Source organism: Rattus rattus, chromosome 1 (genome assembly GCF_011064425.1).
Source record: "Rattus rattus isolate New Zealand chromosome 1, Rrattus_CSIRO_v1, whole genome shotgun sequence".
NCBI classification, from domain to species: Eukaryota; Metazoa; Chordata; class Mammalia; order Rodentia; family Muridae; genus Rattus; species Rattus rattus.
The window spans coordinates 183,859,129-183,880,752 of record NC_046154.1 but is presented as its reverse complement, the minus strand read 5'-3'; the positions used below and the strand labels follow the sequence as shown (position 1 = coordinate 183,880,752).

Below are 21,624 nucleotides of genomic sequence, written 5' to 3'. Positions count from 1 at the left end.
GAGAGAGAGAGAGAGAGAGAGAGAGAGAGAGAGAGAGAGAGAGAGAGAGAGAGACTTACTGACTTACATTAGACTTGCTTGCTTGTGGACATTAACGAAATTATTGACTTGAGGTAAGGGCAATTACCAGTGGATACATTAGAGGACTCAATATCCTTAGCAACTACTGAATATCAAGTTCCCCAGGGAAGAGGAAGCAAAAGCCTTATAACCCTCCTCCATGAAATAAAATAATGTTCTGGACCCAGTTTAAGCAATAATCACTTTTGTGAGTTTTGGCATACGGCAACAGTGTAATACCAGAAGACAGGTATTTCACTGCATCCCCTCATCATACATCATGTCATAACCTCTTTTGCCCTTGCCTCTAACGTTACACAAGCATTGGAAGAGTGATATAGAATGTCCATTTGTAAACCAAGCACTGAACATTATTTACTCTCTGTGCTTAGTCTCACTAAAAACCTTCACTGCTTCTACTGGAAGAAATGGACCTAAAATTCATGGGCAAGATACTCATGGAAATTGATAGCTTAAGGATCGCGTGCATCATTGCAGATTTCATATGGAGTGATCGCGTAAGGAGGGATGTGGGCAGCCTGTCAGATCTGAGAAGCAAGGACAGAGAGACAACAGTTCTCCAACAAGGAAAACTGAATGCTGCCATCAAACTGGAGTGTGTTTAGAGATGAATTCTTCTCAGATGTCAGTATAATGTATGAACTGTCTCTAAAACTATAACTGAAATCTAACAAGACCTTGTGCCCAAAACTAGCTTGGATACAAAAGAAAGGGTAAACTGAGGCAGGCAGCTGACAAGGATCGTCCAGATACTAATGAGGGCTGCTGCCCAAGGCAGCCAATGATTAGAGAAATTATTCAGCAGACTTTTCTCTGAGGGAACAAAGCGTAATTTACTGGGGCTGGCACTTCCTGTGGCCAGTGAAAAACTGTGAACTCTTAACTCCTTGGGGCTTCATATATATACATATACATTGAGTGGATGAAGAAAAAGGCAGACTTCATACATAGGTACAAACATATATGCATGCAAACATACATGCATGCATACATACATATATGTGTACATACATACAGGAAGACATATGCATATTCACACATTGAATGACTGGAGCAAAGCTCCACAAGCAGGCTCCAAAATTTTGTACACACACACACATAAACGTGTATGCAGATTAGTTGGTAAATGGAGCAAGCTCCATCCTGAACCCCTAAAGCTTACATATCACACATAGATTTGTGAAGGCAAAGTTCCAACACACTTAAAAGAACTTTTATATACATACATACATACTTTGTATACATACATGCATACATGCATGCATGCATACATACATACATACAAGGCCATACATACATACATAATACATAGCTGATGAATGGAAGGAATAATGTTCCAACAACTTTTATTCTTTTCTTATGGATTATATATCTCAGCAAATCTTTCAAGAAGTATAAAATTACAAGTGATTATATTCTAGTTTTCTTTCCAGGGACTACCTAAAAAATAGTGTGTTCCCCAATGCCTTTTAGTAATTTACATTAGGTAGGACAGAAAAAGAAAATAAATATTCCCGGAACCTATGTCCCATTCATAACTAAGCAACTTATTATAGATTAGCAAAAGTTAAAAAATGCAAGATAGTTTTCTTCAGCCAGTTTCTCTTATGGCAGGCAGCAATTCTTGAGTTACAAAAGAAGTATAAAGTATTTTAAGTCTATAAAGTCAGTCAAATCTATTTTAACCTGAAATGCACATTCCTCATCAGCAGTTTTTGTTAAATCATTCCAGAAAAATGAGGGCAAAAATAAGCATTTTTGGAATAGCCAACCAATAACTAGGCCCAACTTGAGACTCATACCACAGGCAGGCATCAGTCCTTGACATTATTAACGACACTCCGTTGTGCTTACAGACAGGGAGCATGTTGTCCTTGGAGAGTTCCTCCCAGCAGCTGATTTAGACAGATGCAGACACCCATAGCCAAAATAGTGGATGGAGCCGGTAAGGTCATGAAACCAGCAGGGAAGGATTGGGATCCTGAAGGGCCTAGGAACTCCAGAGAAGACCAATAGAGTCACCTCCTGGACCTTGAAATGCTCAGAGTCTGAACACCAACCAAAGAACATGCACAGGCCTCCTAGCACATATGCCAGATGTGCCTGTTGTCTCTTCATGTAGGTAAGTAAACAACTGAATGAGGCTGTCCCAAAACCTGTTGCCTGTGTGGGATCTGTTTTTTAGCTGGGCTGCCTTGTCTGGCCTCAGTGGGAGAGAAAGTGCCTAACCTTACCAGAGACTTGAAGTGGGGTTGGGGAATACCCATGAAGCTCTCAGATGTGTAGAGGAGAAGGGGATGAGGTATGGGGGATGAATTGTGGGAAGAGGGAATCAGGTGGAAGTGAGCAGGGTATAAAAGTGAATAAGTAAAACAAAAAGAAGTAAAAAAGAAAAGAAAAAGAAAAGATATGGGTCATCACCAGTTAGCCTCAAGTAAAAGTAATCCATCAGGCAGTGCTGTCATTATTCTTTGTTTGAGACCATGAAAGGTCCCTTAGCCCAACAAACAAAAGTGTGCCTTTCTGAACTCCAAATTGTTCCCTCAGATTTTCTACATTTAGGAGCCTGTAGCAAAAACATTTTAACCTAGCTTCACTAACAATTTTGTTTTTCAACATTTCTAAGGGTGGTTGTCATAACGACAATCTACATCTCTAAATTCTTCCTTTAGGGTGGTGATGGAATCATGAATCCTCTTCCAGCAGCAATGCTTGAAAGAGATCAACACTTTGAGTGCCAGAGGTACTGCCTAGAGAGGGACTGAAGCCCTGAGAATTTTCCTATAAGTCTTAGGTTAAGAGGGATGTGAGGGCAGCAAGCAGAAGAACTGCTCACAGCATGACATCCTCCAGGACACGTGGTCCTCAGAGTCATTCATTACTGAGGAAAACCCATTGTGGCTGTGGTTCCATGGGTTCTAAAACCATTTATGTTCCTTTCCTCCATGGCCATGTCCTTTGGCAACCTTGAAATAAAACCTTTAATGAACTATGGTGTCGTTTGATTTAAGATCAGTGAGCTAATAAGTCTGCACTATTGTAAACAGGCTACAAAAAACAAAACAAAAACAAGAGAAATATAGGCCAATGATTTAAACGGAATACGTTGTCAAAGAATACGTTTTGGATTGACTCGACACAAGATACTGATCATCCTAAGTATTATTGAAATGAAAAATTGGAACTATAAGGCAATGCTACTTAATTGGAAAGTCTAAAAATTAAATTAGAGATACTTGTAAATGTAAAATGTTACATAGGAAAACAGTTCAGTCTCGAAACATGAAACACTACTGATAAAATGTCCCACATCCCACTCCTACATATTTACCCAAAAGATAGAAAAGCATATGTCTGTGCAAAGTTTTTTATGAATGCTCATGTTGTTGTTCAGGTATATGAATGCTGAAATTACAGTGTTCGACAAAGCTTTTAAAGAAAGCATGTTACGCTTCAGCTTCATAATAGGAAATGCAGATTGCTGCCTGTAAGCAGGTGGAGGGTATGCAGAAGGCAAGGCTAAAGCCTACATGATTGGACAATAGGAGGGCAGCCTGAGTTTCTGAGAGGGAGAGCAGGAGGGAAAGGAGAGAAGAAAGGAAGATGGAGGAAAGAAGGATGATTCAGGGTCTGCGGCTTTGACATACAGGTAGCTATGAACATCACTATAGGATGGATTATTATTATTATTATTATTATTATTTATTATTATTATTATTATTATTACAATTTGCCCAATCTAAGTGGGCAGTCTATATCAATATCAGTTGGCTCTGAATTCATTGTACGGATGTTTTGTGTGGTGAGAATTTACTGATATAAATCTGACTGATAAATTACAAGCTTCCAGGGTTTTGACTTTACTGGGTTACAGGGATTTGTGACAGTTACCCGTGAGCTGGGCGGTCATTGCATGGGGCTAGCCATGGAGGCAGCAAGACTGATGGGGGCAAATTTAAACATGGTAGCACTAGCATGGGATGGTGTGTGTCAACGACGGAGCTGAGGGTATCTGGAAAGAGAATGGGGAGACAAGAGTGACAGAAAGAAGGACGCCAAGACAAGAGTCTGATCAAGGCATTTTGTATTTTTCCCCAAGGCTGAATTTATACCATAACAGGGGTAACAGAGAAAAGGGGAAAGGGAAACATTTACAGGTCAAGGACATGTTCGTGTGGTCAGCTGATGTCAACAGGATGTCAGAAAGGTCACAGGTTTGTCATATCTATTAGTCCAGCAGGATGTTGGTTTTCAGAAAGGTTACAGGTCATCCCACATTGGGCATCTTGATGTCAGATGTATTTCTCAGCAAGGTCAGAGCTTTATCTTATCATTATTCATCTTGACCACCAGAACTGTATTAGTCTTCTGCAGCTGGCTGGGGATTTTCCATGAACCTAGTCATACTTAACTCTAACCATAATAATAACATCAATAATGGAGGGCTTCAAGGGCATCGCTCCCAACATCTCCCCCTTCCTTATAGTTAAATGAAAAGGTGACCAATGGCCATGCTGTCCTGGAATGAGCCCCCCGGGAACTGCGTCTGTCTTAGGTTGGAGCTATATTTGTCACATGGCCAAAAGAATCTTGTGGCCAGCGTCCATCATGGGATAAGGCAGCAGCCAATGGCAGCCTTCCCATCTTAGGCCCTTTATTCATGGAATATCACTCTCTTATCCGCTGGCTGACTGTCCACCTCAGCAAAGGCAAGACATTTATTTGATGTTCAGCAAAGGCATCAGGACATGGCAGAAAAAGAATGTTGACTCCATTTGGCTCAAAGACAAAAGGTCCTTGCCTGGGCTGGAGGAGGAGATGTGTAGGTGAGCCCTCACCAAAGGCATCCTCCATAGCTAGCCTGTGATAATATACCTGAATAGGTTTTGCTGCTATATTATCTACCTGTTGTTTAACAAAGCTGGTTAAATGATTAAATGCCCAAGAGCCAAAAGATATAAGCAAAAAAAGGCCTACTAGGGGGCCCAACAGAGAGGGAAGCAGGGTGGACAACCCAGGGGAGTCGGAGAACCAATTTTGATACCACTTCTCAGCTTTTTCTCTTCCTTGTTTTCTCTTTTCTAAGCCTTTCTGAACTTTTTCATGCTCTCTTTAACCATATTCTAAGACACAGGAAATATCTAAGCACTGACTCTCTCTCACAAACCAGAATTCACTGATTGCTCAAAGTTGAGAAATTAAAGGTAAAAAGCCAATCAGAAATAAACACACTTGTTAGCATGTATGGTTTATGTAAAAGAGGTGCCAGAGAATTATTGTTCTTTCTGATTAACCTCTTACTCTTAAAGATAGTGCGAGTCAAAATTAAAATAGTCAGATATACTTAAAACACTGCTCCATTTTGGATAGATGTTGAAGTTTAAAAATTGAATGAATTTATATGATTGTAAATGTTTACTGTGAAACATCACAGAAGGGATGCCACTAGGCAGAGAATTACAATTTTAACTGATATCAAACATCTTAAATAATTTGGAGAAACCTCAGCATTAAATTACAACCATCAGGAAAATAATAAAGACATAAATAGGTATCCCATGCATGTCATGTAAGAAATAAGCAAACCCCAAGTCAGTACAATACAGTATCAATAACTGAAAATTAAGTAATATGTTGATGCATGGAAGGAAAAGATAACATGTTGACTGCCATTGTTGAAATTTCCAAAAATAATTCCAATAGACAATTAATTTAGATTCCTGCAAATAACATTTTTGCATTTATCCAAAAAGCCAAATCCTCTAGAAAGGTATCGTGATTGGGAGTGTAGTAGAGCTGACTCAAGCACATCCTCTCTCACTGAGGCCAGACAAGGCAATCCTCTGCTACATATATGCTAGGGGCCACAGACCAGCCCGCACAGGTTGGTTTAGTCTCTGGGAGGTCAATGACAGTGCTGAAGGTACCTGGAGAGAGAACAAGAGACGCCAAGAAGGGGACGCCAAGACAAGAGTCTGACTGGGCAACAATTTTATTTTTCCAAGGTGAATTTATACCATAACAGGGGGTAACGAGGAAAGGGGCAGGTGGTTTACTTCACTAGCCAAGGACAGTATTCGTGTGGTCAGCTGATATCAACAGGATGTTGGTCTTTCAGAAAGGTTACAGGTCATCACATTGGGTATCTTGACCTCAGATGTATTTCTCAGCAAGGTCAGAGCTTTATCATATCATTATTCATCCTGACCACCAGATTTGTATTAGTCTTCTGCAGCTGGCTGGGGATTTTCCACGAACCCAGTCATACTTAACTCTAACCATAATATTAACATCAATAATGGAGGGCTTCAGGGGCATCGCTCCCAACAATGGTGCATCCTTTTTTATTATGAAATGCATCAAGGATACTTCTCAGAAAACAAAAACAAAAACAAAAACCAAACATATGGAATTCAATGGGTCACAATTAGTTAATTAATTAAGCAATCTTAACTCAATATGCAAAAAATCTATATGATAACCCATGAAATATGTCTGTGGATAATGGCAACATCACTACCCTCTCCATACTAGATGCGTAGATAAAACATTCAATAGTGCTAATCCAGCAGGCTAGACTAGATAGTCCTCATATTGTCAGAATGCATTTACTACCACTGTGTACACACTTGGATCTCAAAGTAATTATGTAAACTAAAATAAGTGAACAAGAGAAAAAAGAGTATTTTGTGTTATTCCCATTTGTATAACGTTCTAGAAAATGCCACGTACTAGTTACCTTTATATTGCTGTGACAAAGCCCCATGCCCAAGCCAACTTATCAATGAAAACATTTTAATTGAGCTTTTGGTTTCAGAGGGTCAGAGTCCATGATGGCAGAACAAAGGCAGCAGGAACAGCTGAGAGGCTGATCTACTTTCAGGAGGCAGAGAGCACAATGGGAATGAGGACGTTTTTGAAGTCTGCCCCTGTGGTTCATCTCCTTTTATAAGACATATGTATTCACCCTCCCCAAACAGATCCACAAACAAAGGGAAGAAGAATTCAAAACTATGCACCTTTGGGGGTCATTCTCATGCAAACCACCACATGTGAATTCATCTGTAGGGACAAAATTGGCTGTTGTCTGCATACCATGTTTACAACACCTATTAAAGTAGACATTGGCCCAGTCCTCACTGGCACTGTGTGTAAGCTTTATGGCCAGCCCTGGCAGAGCTTAACGTAGGCCAGAGAAGGAAGAGAGCTCCGATCTCAGGCTCCGCAATGGTGCTCAGCTTCAAAATGACAGCCTCAGTGCGGTATTCATCGTTTCTTCTCTTCAACCCAAGGTCTGCAACCCAGTGCCAAGCAAATTAAGATCTCAGCTTCGCAGCTTTCGTTGTACACAATTTATTTCTTTACCCTGTATATTTTAGAACAGTTCTCCGTAACTTTCATGAAGATGTTTTTTATTTTGCTGGTTAAGTTTTAAATACTTTTGTAGTTGTAAAATTTGCAGAAAATAAAGAATAGATTAAACAGAGCAAAATAGACAAAAGCCTTTGGAAAAACAAGATGATAAAAGTTTATGGAAACCTATAAACAAGTAACTCACTTAATTACTAAATTAAGCAACAGCTTTACAAGTTAGAAAGCGCTTAATGTTTAAATGAAGAGCTTAATGAATGTTATAAAAGTCTTAAATTCATTGATTTTTGCTTATGATGGGCTCAATGGTTGAAAATATGATTTTGGCTTTTCTACTAATACAAATAATAATGTATCAATTTGCAGTTAATCCATAAGAGATTGTTTAAATATATCTTAGGTGCATATTTATAATTTTTTTATATATCAAATAACCTATAAACCTATTAGTGATAGCCTGGATGATGGGACTATATATAGTCTTTTAAAAGTTTCTGTATTAGATGGGGGAAGAATGAGACAAAAGTGACTTTAAAAAAGATATTCACAAAATAAAGAGATTCAGAATACTTTAAGCAAAATGAGCTGTGGAAATATAGAAGAGGCAGAATATTAAATATACTTAGAGCATCTTGGCTGTTGGGAGTTTCTTCTCTTGATGCTAACTAAGAAAGGTGTGACTCCTGACTAGGAGAATGAGCATGGCTCTTCTGTACTGAGGAAAGACCGGAAGAGAGACTTCGTGACTGACATATTAGTGCCACTACTTAGAGGCTGCAAGACCATGGGCTATTGACTAAATTCCATGTGTGCCTCTACTTCCTTATTTAGCTCTCTCAGAGAGCTATAGCGAGACAATAAACATCAGATGCCCAGAACAATATCTAATAACTAAAAATACTCAGAAGGTGGATGCTGCTTTATAAATAAAAGCGAGTTGGGCTGAAGCCCTGCAGATCAGAGGAAATGACTCATGGAGAAGCTTCGACCAGAGGGAGAATGCTGGCCACTGACTCTCCTGTGAGAGCTCTGGTCAGTCACCTAGGAGGGGACTCTACAACCTGGAGGCCCTCCCAGCCTAGACTCTTCTGTCTGAAAGTGTAGCCATTAGTTACATGTGACTACTGCGAGAAAACTCTAAACGGCACAGGACCATGTAACTGCATGACTGTGTAAGAGCACTTATAATTTATAAAGTAACCCTAACTTAAAATTTAATTCCACAGTTTGTGCTATCACATGTCAGCTACCCAATAGCTGCAAGTGGTTGATGTGTGCTGTCCTGGAGAGCACGAATGTAAATTCTTCATTCTACAAAGTTGTCTAAAAAGGCCATTGTTTCTCTTCAAGGGTCCATACTGAACTGAACGTCAAGGCAAAACTGACTAACTTTAATCTAAAAAAATTCCCATTCAAATTAATTTTCCTGTAGTCCTTATTTTTTTCTCTTATTCTACTGACACCAAGACTGGCCCTATTAGCCAAGATTCCAAGCAATTTCCAAGCTGTTCATTGTATTATTTTGCACCCTTTGTAACAGAGCACGTGAATGCATTTGGAGAGCTTCGGTGAAAGAGGTTGCTTCTGTCCTTGCTTTTCTTGATAAGCTTCTGAATTCTATCAGTAGCCTCAACGTATCTGTAATTTTTCTGATCTGGTTATGAACGTGTAATTTATACTCTCTTCCTTCTCTTACCCCTCCTCCTCCTCCTTTTCTTCCCCACCTTCTCTTTCTCTGGACTAGAGGCTGGGAGAAGGGTGACATTCCTAAAGTGATCATTATTGTGGTAGCAGCTGGTTCTTAACAGGCCTGGTTTTGTGACAGGGGAGACAGGATCTGTTTCTGTCGTTGCAATCCCCTAATTTTATTCCTAATAGATCACAAGTCTGAGGGCAGCATGCTGTCACGTCTGCAGGACAGTGCTTGAGAATATGCCGGGAAAACATATGCCGCCAATGCTTTTGCTGTCGTTAGTTAACCACTCAGCCCACGTGCTTCCTTCTATTTCACGACCCACATTTCATCCACCGTCTGCTGTTTTTCTCCTGCAGTGTTATTTCCTGAGCAGAACCCAGAGCTTACGAGTCCCCCAGCAGCGAGCTCTCTGTTCTGACCTCCGTGAACAGGCAGTTTCACCTGCTGTGCTAGTTTTTCTGCTACCTGGTCAATCTGTTAAGGTTTTAGCAGGAGATTCCCGGAGACCCTTGCAGAAAACATATGGTGGTTTGTGATTACTCTAGCCTGCTGCAACTTTAGAATTGAGATTGTAAGGAAGAGGTGCAAATCTTCTGTTCATAAATAACCAAATCCGTGGGCATTTTACAAAGCACTCTGTGTAGTGCAAAGAGAATTTATGTGCCGCGTTTCACCCTTGGCACACTTTCCGAATGAATTGTTCAAAGCGAAGTTATATTAGGACAAATAGAAATGACGACTAACACCAGATGTGGGCTTTTAGTTAATATTTATGCAACACCCAAAGGGAAGATGGGATTGCACAATAAACTAAAAATGTCTTAGGAAAATAAGGAAATCTTTACCCCGAGGAACTGGCACCACAAAGGTATGAATTATACAACAAAGGCCTGGGAATGCAGAACAAATGTAGGCTAGGTCTGGTTGACTATAAAATGAATTCATTGAGGAAGTGGTAAGGTAGCAGATGTGTGGGACCTACTCGGGAAAATAAGGAAAATAAGGGCTTAGCACTTTAATTTTTTTTTCCAAACTTGTGTCTAAGGTAGAAAGCTTTAAGCCAACCAGCCTAATTTCCTTCCACTGAGGATAGCTGCAACAGCTTTAAATAAACAATGTATAAATTCAGAACGGAGGCAGCAGCAGCCTCCCCTCACAGCGGACAAATGCACCTTAATAAGCTAAAAGGAGCTCTGTGGTCATAAATGATCTCCAGGAGTAGTGGTGGCATATTTAATCCTAGTTGCTCTCTGTAATCGTTTGAGAAAGGTGGAAAATGCGAGCACTGGTTCTTTCTCAGCCCTTGGAGAGCAATCCACAAGAGCCCGTGGCTTAATTCACAGGAAAGATATAGGGACCCACGTTAAAGTACAATCGAATTTTTTTTTGCTACAAGCAACTGAATTTTTTCCCAAACACTTCAGGATGTCCAGTCTGCTGTCTATTAAGGATCTCAAGGTCTACCATTTTTATGGCATGACTCAGTTCCCGAGGCAATTCAAAGGGGCTGTGTGGCGGTAGAGAAAGCCACACTTGGCTGTTTGAAACTACCAGAGCTTTGGAATTGAGAAATGTTCACAAGGTTTTAGCGCTCTGAACCCTAAGGTCTCTCTTACTTTGATGCCAGTAAGTCTTAGGAAAAAGGTTGTCCTTGTGTGACTTCCTACATGGGTCTTCCTGAGGAAGTGATGCACTCCAGCAACGTCACCCTTCTTCCCTCCTGTTCGGCATCTTTAAAGCAGATAACAAATTAGCTCCTTCTTCCTGATGACTACTTGTGGGCTTTCAGCGCTTCGATAAAATCCCTTAAATACTCTTATTGTTCATTTGTTTAACCCTCTTTTATAGTTTCTCTTACATGTTCAGATGCTATAGGCTCTGGGCATTATGCGGATAAGGTTACAAACGTCATCATTCAAGGGGTACGTTAATAAATGTTTGCTTATCTCCGGGCAGTGGTGGCTCACACCTTTAATAGCAGCACTCTGAAGGCAGAGTCAGGTGGATCTCTGAGGCTGAGGTCAGCCTAATCCACAGAGTGAATTCCTTGACGGTCAGAGCTACATAGGGAAACCGTGTCTCAATCCCCCCTCAAAACCCCACAAACAAGCAAGCAAGCAAACAAATGAAGATACTAATGTGTACTAAGAAGTAATAAAGGATAATGGGAAAGAGATGTCGGGTGTGTGTGTGTGTGTGTGTGTGTGTGTGTGTGTGTGTGTGTGTGTGTGTGTGCATTTTATAAAGTACGTGAAGGAAATTTTAAAGCAATACCATTTGAAAGATACCTGATAGTGGAAAGAAGCTGAAGAATGTCTGGGGGAGAAAACAGTTCTAGGAAGGAGAGAAAAGAAGGTTCCAGAAAAGGGGTACGTGGATGGACCTATTGCAAAGAGGGAGAGGGCCAAATGAGCCAGAATAAGGGAGTTTTATGCTATGTGCACTACACATGCTTAGGTGGAGTGATTGAACTTAAATGGGCTTGTCTGCTGCCTCAAGTAAATGCTTGGCGCAGGGGCTGTGGGTGTAGAAGCCAGACCATTTCCAAGGCCATTCGATTAGTTGGTGCAGGAGACAACGGCTTCGAACAGGATTAGAGCTCTGTAGATGTGATAGGTGTATTTGGGTGACAGTTTGCACTAAGAATGGGACAGTGTGGGTGTAATGGTATGCATTTTAGAGGGGGTGTCTAGGTTTTAGTTAAGAAGCAAAAGATGACGGACGTTGGAAACTCTAAGGGCTAACTTATTGAACCAGTCAGTCTCTGTGTAAATGCTTTATTTACATGGTAACTCCTCTAACCAAAGTAGTATTTATAAGTGAGGCATGAAGAAGGTGATTGGCCCTAGCTTACCCAAATAACGAATAGCCTAAGTGATACTCAAACCTAGATATCTGACTTAAGTATGTATTCCTCCCCCAGGGTCCCAGGGTCCAATATCAATATATAAGCCCAGGAGAGAGCCAGAGAGGATCCGAATGGACCAGTTGATATGATTTTTTTAAAACGTAAAAAAAAAAAAACAGTATATAGGAGAGCATGCAAAACAGGAACCATTGTCTTTAATATATTATTTGAGAACTTCCTACATGCACAGAATATTTTGATCAAATCAACATTTGCCTGTTGCAGGTAGAACACACATTTGTCAGGGTCTAAAAGGTTCCCTTGTAAAGTCAGACATCTTTATTCTGCAGGCAGTCAAACTTTTCAGATCGCTGCCACATACCCAGGGGCTCCGCTTTCTTTAGTATCTTTGAAGAGTTTGCTGGTCAGGTGCTGCTCTTCCGTTGGGGGGGACAAGTCAGTCCTGCACCGACTTGTTTTCTAGGCCCTGTAGCGTTCCCACAGCAGGGGGCGCTGCAGTAGTGTTCATCATAGTCCAAGTGAGCGACCAGTCCAGTCAGAAAGGGGACCAGGCAGGAAGGGGGTGTGGCAGACAGCTCTCGGATCTCTTTGGTCATGCAACTTTAGTACCCAGTGCTCCTTCTGCCCAGACTATTCTTCTACGCCGTATTTCATCATGTTGGATGCCTTCCATCCAGTCTTGCATCCGGGCGGAAAGGAAAGGGCACTGGCTTTTCCGCCTTGCTGGGTTTAAGCATGCCTCTGTCGAGGGTTTCATTAGCGCGGTCTCTTCTGTGTTTTCAGCGGCAGCTTGACCGTCCTGAGCCACGAAAGACACCCACCCCCACGCAATTTCTGAGGAGCACATGGTTGTTTCTTACCTTCTAGCCTCTCCCCTTTCATTTCCTGGATCCCTTTTCATAATCTAACTGCGGGACACGCGTCTTTCCACTGACATTAATGTCGACGGTGACGGCGTGGCCTCAGAGTAGAACTCTCTCCTCCTAAACGCTGCTCCCTCCTCCCCACCTCCCAGCTCTTCAACAGGCCCTTCCATCCCAATTCAGCTCACGCATCGAGCGCGCGCGGGCAATAGATCCTTATTGTCAATCGTAGTTGCCAGCGCTCTGCAAACCTGTTCTACCTCTCCGTGTCCCCAGAGGTCTCTCCAGCTGACCAGACCTTTGCCTGACAGCTCTTGGCACCAGACGCTTGGCTTGCGATCTAGAGCGTGCAAGGCTCCTCCAGGCACCACTGGACAAGTCATGGACTCCTCCTGTCGCCTTTCTCCTCCACCTCCCAGAGCCCAGAGCGCACTCTAGCTGTCGTTTTGGGCAATCTTCCAAAAGTCATCTTTGTCCTGGGGGTGCTTTCCAGAGTAAAAAGGAAGGTGAAGAAAGAGGAAGAAGGGAGTTGGGCCGGAGGACGGGGCTGGAACTGCTAGGAGAGTGGGCGGAGCCTCCAGCCAGTGGGCGTAGACAGGGCGGAGTCTGCGGGGAGGATCTGGGTGGAGAAAGGGGCTGGGCTAGCTTAGGATGGTGGGCTGGCCACGCAGGCGCGTGGGGCCGCGGCGAGAACCCCACGCGGGAGCTTTTGGAGTCCCCAGTCGCCGCTTCTCACTTCACTGGAGAGGGGTCCGGGAGGGAACCAATAAAGAGTGAATGTGCCGCAGCCCCGGTGGCGGCCGAGTTGCTGCGAACGACCCCGGAGTCGTGCGCTCGGGAGGCGGCGAGGGGAGGCGGTTCGCCTCGTCCCTCCCACCCGCCCCTTTCTCTCTGTCTCTCCCTCCTTTCCTCCCGCTGGTCCCAGATCCTCGCTCTGTCCGGCCCCTTCGTCCCCGACCTCGCACTCTTCGATCTCCGCAGTCCTTTACCTAGGGCGTCCCAAAGTGCCATGGGTTAGGGTGGGGACCGCGAGCCGCGGGAAAGGACTAGCCCCGATTCTCCGCCGGGGGGCGTGAAGCCGATCGCCGCTTGCCTCTCGCGGTTGTCCGGCTATGGGGAGAGCGGTGTGAGCCCGCAACCCCCGGAGCACGCAGGAACAGCGGAGCCCGGCGCCCCGAGGAGCCGGGGATCTGAAGAAGGAGCGGAGGGAGGGCGAGGAGGCGGGCGGGGAAGCCGGGGAAAAGTGCAGCCAGGAGGAGAAGGCGGCGGAAGGTGGGGATTGATGCTTCTGTTTTTTGTTGCCGCTGCTGCGCTCGCGCTGGGAGCCAAGCCGGAGGGAAGGCGGTGGAGAGATGATTGCAGAGTTGGTGAGCAGCGCTCTGGGGCTCGCCTTGTATCTCAACACCCTGAGTGCGGATTTCTGCTACGATGACAGGTAAGTGGGTGAGAGAAAGGGGCAATGGCTGCGGCGCGACAGGGGTGGGGTGGGGGTTCGTCGGTGGATCTAGCACTGCTTGCTGTCAGGTTGAAGTGCGTCTTGGGGGGTGGTGCGGACAGGTATCTGCACCTGAAGGTTTAGGCGATGCGGAAACCGTAACACCTAAAGCCAACAGCCGGGACGCAGGCGCGCTGGGCGGGCCAAAGGAGTTTCCGCTCCTACTTTGCAGCAGGTTCTTGCTTGCTTCTTGCCGGTAGGCAGGCGCTTAAGTTTCTTAGCGGAAATCCAGGCAATTTGGAAAACTGTTTAATGAACCCACGTTAAACAAACAACCAGCCCCGAAAAAAAATCCAATAACAATCCTAGGTTTACCTTGGTGCAAAAAAAACATATTAAGCGATTTTACGTGTGGGCTGGAAGGAAGCAACTCTCCACCCCTTAGAAGATCTTCCCCGTGTCGTTTCCTTTTATTGATAGGACACTGATTTCTGGAAGTTAAACTCACGCATGACAGTTGCCAAAATAGAGGAAAGAGCGCGCGTACTCTGCGTCAACTTTCTCTTTGACGTGTCCGATAGTAAACTTTGAGCTACTGCATCTTGCTGCTGGTTTTATCTCTGGTTCCCCCGGCCTCGTTCCCTTATCATGGGGAAGTCCTTTATAAAAACGTGGGCTTTCAGTTCTGTTTGGGAGTTTTGCCTTAGACATTAGTGATTCGCTGGTGCTAATTGCGGAAGAAGACGCCCCTGGAGACTGAAGTTGTCTTCTGTATTTGGGTTAGTTTGGGTGGCTAATGAGACCCGGGTTGTGTTGTCAAAGAAACTGCGTTGATTCTTGGAAAATAACACCCTTGTGCTGATGTCCCTACCTATTTTAAAAATGTTGTTAGTGTTTAGAAACTGATGAAAAGCTCCAATAGCCATTAGGGAAAATTCCAATTTGTGCCTTTCCGGTGACTTAATCTGATTACAATTAAAACAGATGCATAATTAAAATATATTAGGGAGAACAGCATGCCTGGCTAAACTTATTAACCGTCCTGGGGTGTTTCATGCTCCATTGAAATTAAACCATCCAAAAAGTGAACACAGATTTACTTTGACAGCCTTTCAGCAGCCTCTCTGGGCTTAGGGGAGTGAATGGATCCCCAGGGTTAAGGGCGAGGCATCCAGTGAACTCAGCAAAGTGGTTGACAACAGCAAGAGAAGCTAGGAGTGTACTCTGCTAATCAGCCATGTTCTGTATACTCTGTCTGGTCCACTCTCCTGCTAAGAGTGAGTGTATGTCTTAAGTCAGGAGGTCTTGGTTCCCACCCTGATGTCTGCTATGAAATTCCCTGGTAATACTTGCCAAAGTACCCCCATAGGCCCTTGATGTGCTTCCGTGGTGTGCCCAGAGGAGGCTGGCTGATAGTCTCCCTGGCAGACAAACTTTTACTCAAGTTTCACACAGTGTACTGACTTCAGCCGCTCTAAGAAACGATCTGAGAGTGAGGTAGTCTGTGCTGCTTGCTTTTTTTTCCTCCAGATTTCTGTGATGTTGCACCTGCTATTTTAAGAGTCCCGGTGGAGAAAGCTTTGTTCAGCTTTCACTAAAATGAGTTCAGGGATGAGTCAGGGCAGTGGCTGAGTCCTTTGGGGTGATCTGGAAGAGGGAGTGTTGAACAAGAACATGGAGCTTACGAAGGAACAGTATGATAAAGCAAGCATTCCTCTTGACCACTAGTCACAACTGCTGTCCAGTTCTTTACAAAAGGGACCACTTCCTGTAGAAAATGGAGACGAGAACTTAAATGAATTTGTATGTGCAATTTTCTGTAGGTCTCCTGCTCACCCTGAAGTGTTTGGAATGTAGGTCTGGGAGATAGTTGTGCCGATGACACACGAGTTGCTGTTGATGGCTGGAATTTGTAACAGGTCCCTCCCCCTGTTACAGGTCACGCTGCGTGTTAACAACCCTCGTCTTCTGTTTTCTGTCTGTATAGGTGACTTGCATGTCACAATTTCCTCATATCATTGATAGCGGGTTCAATATGATATTTAGACATGTATTTGTAGAATGTTAAGGGCCTAAAGCATGAATTATGCTTTACTCAGCAGTAAAAATGATTTTCTGTTGACTTCTGGCAAGACTTCGTGTGCACCCACATAGTCTTTTAAATGTGAACTCTTAAGGAGAAGAGCCGGAGAGCAAGCTTCATTCCTGTGCTCCCTAGAACCCCTAAGGTGCCTCTTTATGCTGCACTGGACTTATTTGTCCTGTGCCCAGCATGAGAATGTGATTCATCGCCAGCCAAGGTGCATTGTCAACTGTGGCTTTGCAGATGCACTTTCTATGTAAGTCCTGTGACCCACTGGTGTGTGAAGAGGGAATCGCAGAGGGGGAGCCAAGTGGAAACTACAGCATGATCTGTTTGTTTCTACTACTCCATTTCAGCTCGCAAAGACTCACGTGGAAAGCGTTGCTTAAGTTACATCTGTGCATGGTAATGACCGCCTGGGACTTCTGGGGAATACAGTGGTGGAACTGAAGCCACTGGAAGTCGAAAGAACCATACATAAGGGAGAGATGGCTCTTAAGCATGACTTACTCAGCTAAGCCAGAACCTTGCATTGGTAGCCTGAAGAATCTGGCCTTTACCTTAGGAGGGCTTTATCGTTGTTGCAGTTTGAGCATTATTGCCTAGGTACTTCTCAAAGTTACCATTTCTTTCAAACACAATGATCAGTTTACTTTATCAACTGATATGTATGTTATATAACTATGTGTGTTTTATATGGCTTTATATAATTATGTATGTTTTATATAGCTTGTTGGAAGTTAAGTGGTAACATCTAGCTTCCTGAGGCAGAAATCAGTTCCCTACGGTAAAACCTTAATGCCTTGCAATTGTTTTGGTGGTAAACCTAAGACCACAGTGCACAGTGTGTTGAGATGAGTGATGCTAAGTCAGAATTCACAGTGTCTGAGGAGAAGGCTTTCATGCCTTCAGCCTCGTTCTCCTCCCCCCCCCTTTACTATAGTATAGGTGATGACTGCTTAATCTCAAGTTGTGGTATCAATATGAAATGCATGACACATCTTAAGTTCTGGGTGACTGTGACTCCCTAAGTGATCCTCTTCATTATCTGGAGGAACTTGACATTTATGAGGATGCAAAATACAGATGAACACCTTTTGTGACCCCCTCCCCCAACTCTTTGCCCTCTTTATGCACTTACTGAGATGACCTTGCATCAGCACACGCTGTCCCCTTCAAAAGGTTGGCACAGGTTTCTCAGAGCTGAGGGAAGTCAGCTTGGTGCAAAGATAAACTCTGTCAATGCGTTGGAGTCTGTTCTGATTGTACGCACATCGTTTAGTGGGTGATGTACCCATTTATGAGATACAGACAGGGGAGCAAGAACAATGTGCAGATTTTTAATTTTCCCTTGAGTAGAATAATTCATTGCTTTGGAAAAATAAAGCATGATAACTTCAGATTTTGATAGTGCAACATGAATGTGTCACTAGTTTGTGGATTTATTTCCCTGACACCCAACTCTCTCTCTCTCTCTCTCTCTCTCTTTTCTTTCTTTCTTTTCTCTCTCTCTCTTCTGTCTCTGTGAAGTGACATCAGGTATCTTCCCTGACTGTATTTTGAGTCAGGTTCTCCTACTGAACCTGGAGATAACTGAACTCCCCAGGCCAACTCAATAGCTTGCCTTGGGGATACCCCGCCTTTACTTCTCCAGGTATTCAGAAGCATGGCCACACCCGTTTGGCTTTTCCATGTGCTCTGGAGATATGAACACTGGCCTTCATGTTTGTGTGGCAAGTGCTTTATCCACTGAGCCATTGTTGCCGCCCCACCATTTTCTATCCTTAAACCCAGAATGGTCCTAAAGGTGATTTGCGGATAGCTCACTGATTTTATTGAGAACATTGAAAAGAAACCCCTTTCTTCTCCTTCTTCTGCGCCTACCCTCTTCAGGGACCTTGTGTGGGGTCTAACTTTGTCGTAACCCAGGCTGACCTTGAACTCCTGACCTTCCCACCTTGTCTCCTGAGTCCTAGGATCATGTGCTTGGTGCTTGTATCACTACATCTGGCCCTCATCTAACCAGAACTCTAACACATTCCTTGTCCAGTTTTTCAAATGACTATAAATATAACACACCAGTGAAGATTTTGTTCATAATGATTTTGATTGACAGCATTCAAATGAAGGAAAAGATCTGTTGCTGTTCGATCCACTGAAAGCAGTTGCTACAGATGTATGTATGTGACCACAGAACTGTTTATCATAGGGTAAGGGTACGTTATCTTTCAGCAGGCACCTGCATCATGCTCGGAGAGGGCAGATTAGTTTTAAGGCTGTTGTTAGTGTGGCCCTTGATATGATATGACAGAAAAAAAATCCCCCCGGGACATGATTGACTACGACATTAACTTCTTTTTAAAGAACGATTTCAGTAGATTTGCTCTGGATTGATCTGAATGGATTATGTTTTAAATTCCAGTGTGTTTAACCTCTGAAAATATGTGTGTGGTGGCTCATGCCTTTATTTGCAGAACTTAAGAGGCAGAGGCAGGAAGGTTTCTTTGAGTTCCAGGCCAGCCTAGTGTTCCAGATTAGCCAGGGGCTACATAGCAAGAACCTATGTTAAATCGGAGCATAATGTCCTCCATGCGTTGAAAATACTATCATGAAACATCATTTTGCATGTTAACTTAAAATAAAGGAATACATGCATATGACAAAAACAATAAGTAAGGAAAAATTTTGCTTTCCGTATAAATCTCAGGTCATTATCACCAGAAATCAAGCACAAGATGAGTGTTTTACTGTTTATTTCCATTCTCCATATAATTATAATAACCTGATAAAATGCAATTGGAAACAATTTATAGTTTATGAACTGTTTTACGTAATGTTTTATTTTCTTGCTAAGCTTTGGTTGATCCATCAAACCTATTTGGAAATGGTTCATTTTGTTCTTTTGAGCAAGTACATTTCTTCCTGGCAAATTAAAATCACAACGAGGCCAAGCCAGGGTAGATTACTTTGCTTCACCTCTACTGAGCCTGTCACACGACGTTTATCATAGCAGATGACCCCAATACAAAGACTCAGAGGACATACACAAATGCCAAAGGGGAAACTGCTTGCCAACCATCTGTCTCTTAGTTTTTTATTTTTTCGGACACATGCACATACATATGCTGACATAGACACAATTATTAGTTTACCCAGTCATTCCAAGAGCTGTTGTCTTACCTGTACTTAGGATTTCAGAGGTAATGTGCATCTGGGGTAACACTGAGTTCTCTGCTGTTGTAATTCTGAAACAGAATCCTTTGGGTTCAAGCACGCGTTAGAAGCACACACTTATTTTTCTAATGCCTGCTACTGCTCAGTGCAGGGAAAACACTTGTTCAAGGTCCAGCCGTTTATACTATAGGCCAAGAGGGTGTTATCTCCAAATCAGGAACCTTCATAATATTAAGAGAGGGCAGAGTTTACCCATAAGGCATTCTGAAAAATCCCTGGCTGACCTCTATAACTTTATTGTTTTTATACGAATTATTATTAATGCTTTCTGGGATTTTTTTTGGGGGGGAGGCAAGTAACTTTAGTAAGCGATGTCACATGTTTACTTTAACGGGTTCTCAAAATGTGACAAGTGTTGAAGCTTTGAGGAAAAGAATATGTGGGTGAATGAGTGTAAGGACGTCTCTTGTATGAACAGTTGTACCTATTAGAAGTTGGCTACGACAATAGTAAGTAAATGAATAACAAGATAAGGGATGGCACCATCAAGATTGATTATCCGGTAAGGGCATGATATGTGGGGGTCGGTATAGGTGTAGTGAGGTTTAATGTTGGACGGCTCCTTTGAGGATTTGACTCGCATGTGCTTTTAGGCGTAGACTGTGACAATTGGTGAGTCACTAGTTATGAATATGTCTAGACGGCAGCTGCTTTTATTTGAGGTACATATACAAAGCATCTACAACAGCTGTTCTTCTTGGCAAGCGTGCCACCCCTTGAGCAGGTAAAGTTTTTCTGAGTCTGTGAGGTCTGCTCTGGAAACGTCGCTAGGTTGCCCTGTAGTAGATAGAATTTAACTCCAGTTCACTTCTTTGAAAACATTTGATGCCATATTTATATTTTAAAATTCTTGCTAGCATTTATCAATTAATAATTAATTAAGAGACAGTGTCTAGCTTTGTAGCCCAGGATGGCCTCAAACCTGTGGTCCTTCTACCTCTGGTTCCTGTGTGCCGCAGTACAGATCACTGTGCCCAGGGAGCCTGTTAGCATCTCCCGGGTCGGTGATGAAATACAGGATGGTGTGCAGAACCCTTCAGGTTAACTAGTGTTGCCTCTTTTCATCTTTGGGCTAAAAGACTCTTGTCCTCAGAGACTTTGGGGTGTCCTTCCCAGGCTATTAACATAAGAAAGAGTGCTGTGACAATTCAAGCTGAGTACTCTTCCTCCTCCCCAGCCTTTGAGTCACTTTCCTATTTCTGTGGTACACATCCCAAGTTTCTAGACTAAAAAGCTTAAATACACATTTTAGCATTTTTTTTTCGAAATTTTAGGATTACATTTTAATGCTCACCCCTGTGATTTTTTTTTAAATTTACAAATAAATGGGAAGCAAAGGGACCTGGTTATACAGGCGTAGTGTGAATAAGACGGGCACATGGAGAGGATCTGTGAAATCCAGCAGTTAAGTTGCTGTCATGTGTTTTAGAGAAACGGGCTTTATTTAAGGACATTTTATAAATGTAGATTGTTCGTGCAAGCAGAAATCATTACCTCAAAGATGACTCGTCCAGAAAATTAGCGTGGGTCAGAGAGCTGAAACTTCTAATTTTGGCGCTAGCTCCCATTTCATTTTGGAGTTCCACCATGTTTGCTTCTTTGACGATGGAGCAGGTGCCCCTTTGCTTGAGGATAGACCCAGTGCTGGGCAGAGGAGATGCCATTTGCTTATAATTGGCCATCAGCTTTTGTTTCTTGATGTCTGCTAGGTCACTTTGTGGCATCTGCGTGAGATGGGGTAGGAGGGATGACAGAGACTGCCCTCAAGGCTAAATTCCCCATTCCTCAAATGAAACGCAGCCTTGCCTGTACACTAGTGCCTCCGTGCTGGGTGGTGGGATCAGTCAAAAAATAAGTTGTTTTTTTCTTTTTTTTGTCAGATCTCCGTTTTTGATGACTGATCTCCCTTTTGGGGGGGAGATCATCACAATACTTTTGCAATTATTCCTAGAAGCAGCAAGTTGTTCAAAATGGGGTCATTGTAGGTACATG

At 43.1% G+C, this 21,624-nt stretch overlaps 1 protein-coding gene across 1 annotated transcript in view; it reads left to right on the top strand.

Annotated features, from left to right (window-relative positions):
- The first annotated feature begins 13,545 nt into the window (after positions 1-13,545).
- Positions 13,546-21,624, top strand: part of Tmtc2 (transmembrane O-mannosyltransferase targeting cadherins 2) — a 383,050-nt gene continuing 374,971 nt past the window's right edge. The window contains exon 1 of the mRNA XM_032911909.1: positions 13,546-14,315. Within this exon, the coding sequence (XP_032767800.1) occupies positions 14,233-14,315 (83 nt within the window). The 5' untranslated portion in view covers positions 13,546-14,232. The remainder of the gene's footprint in view (positions 14,316-21,624) is intronic.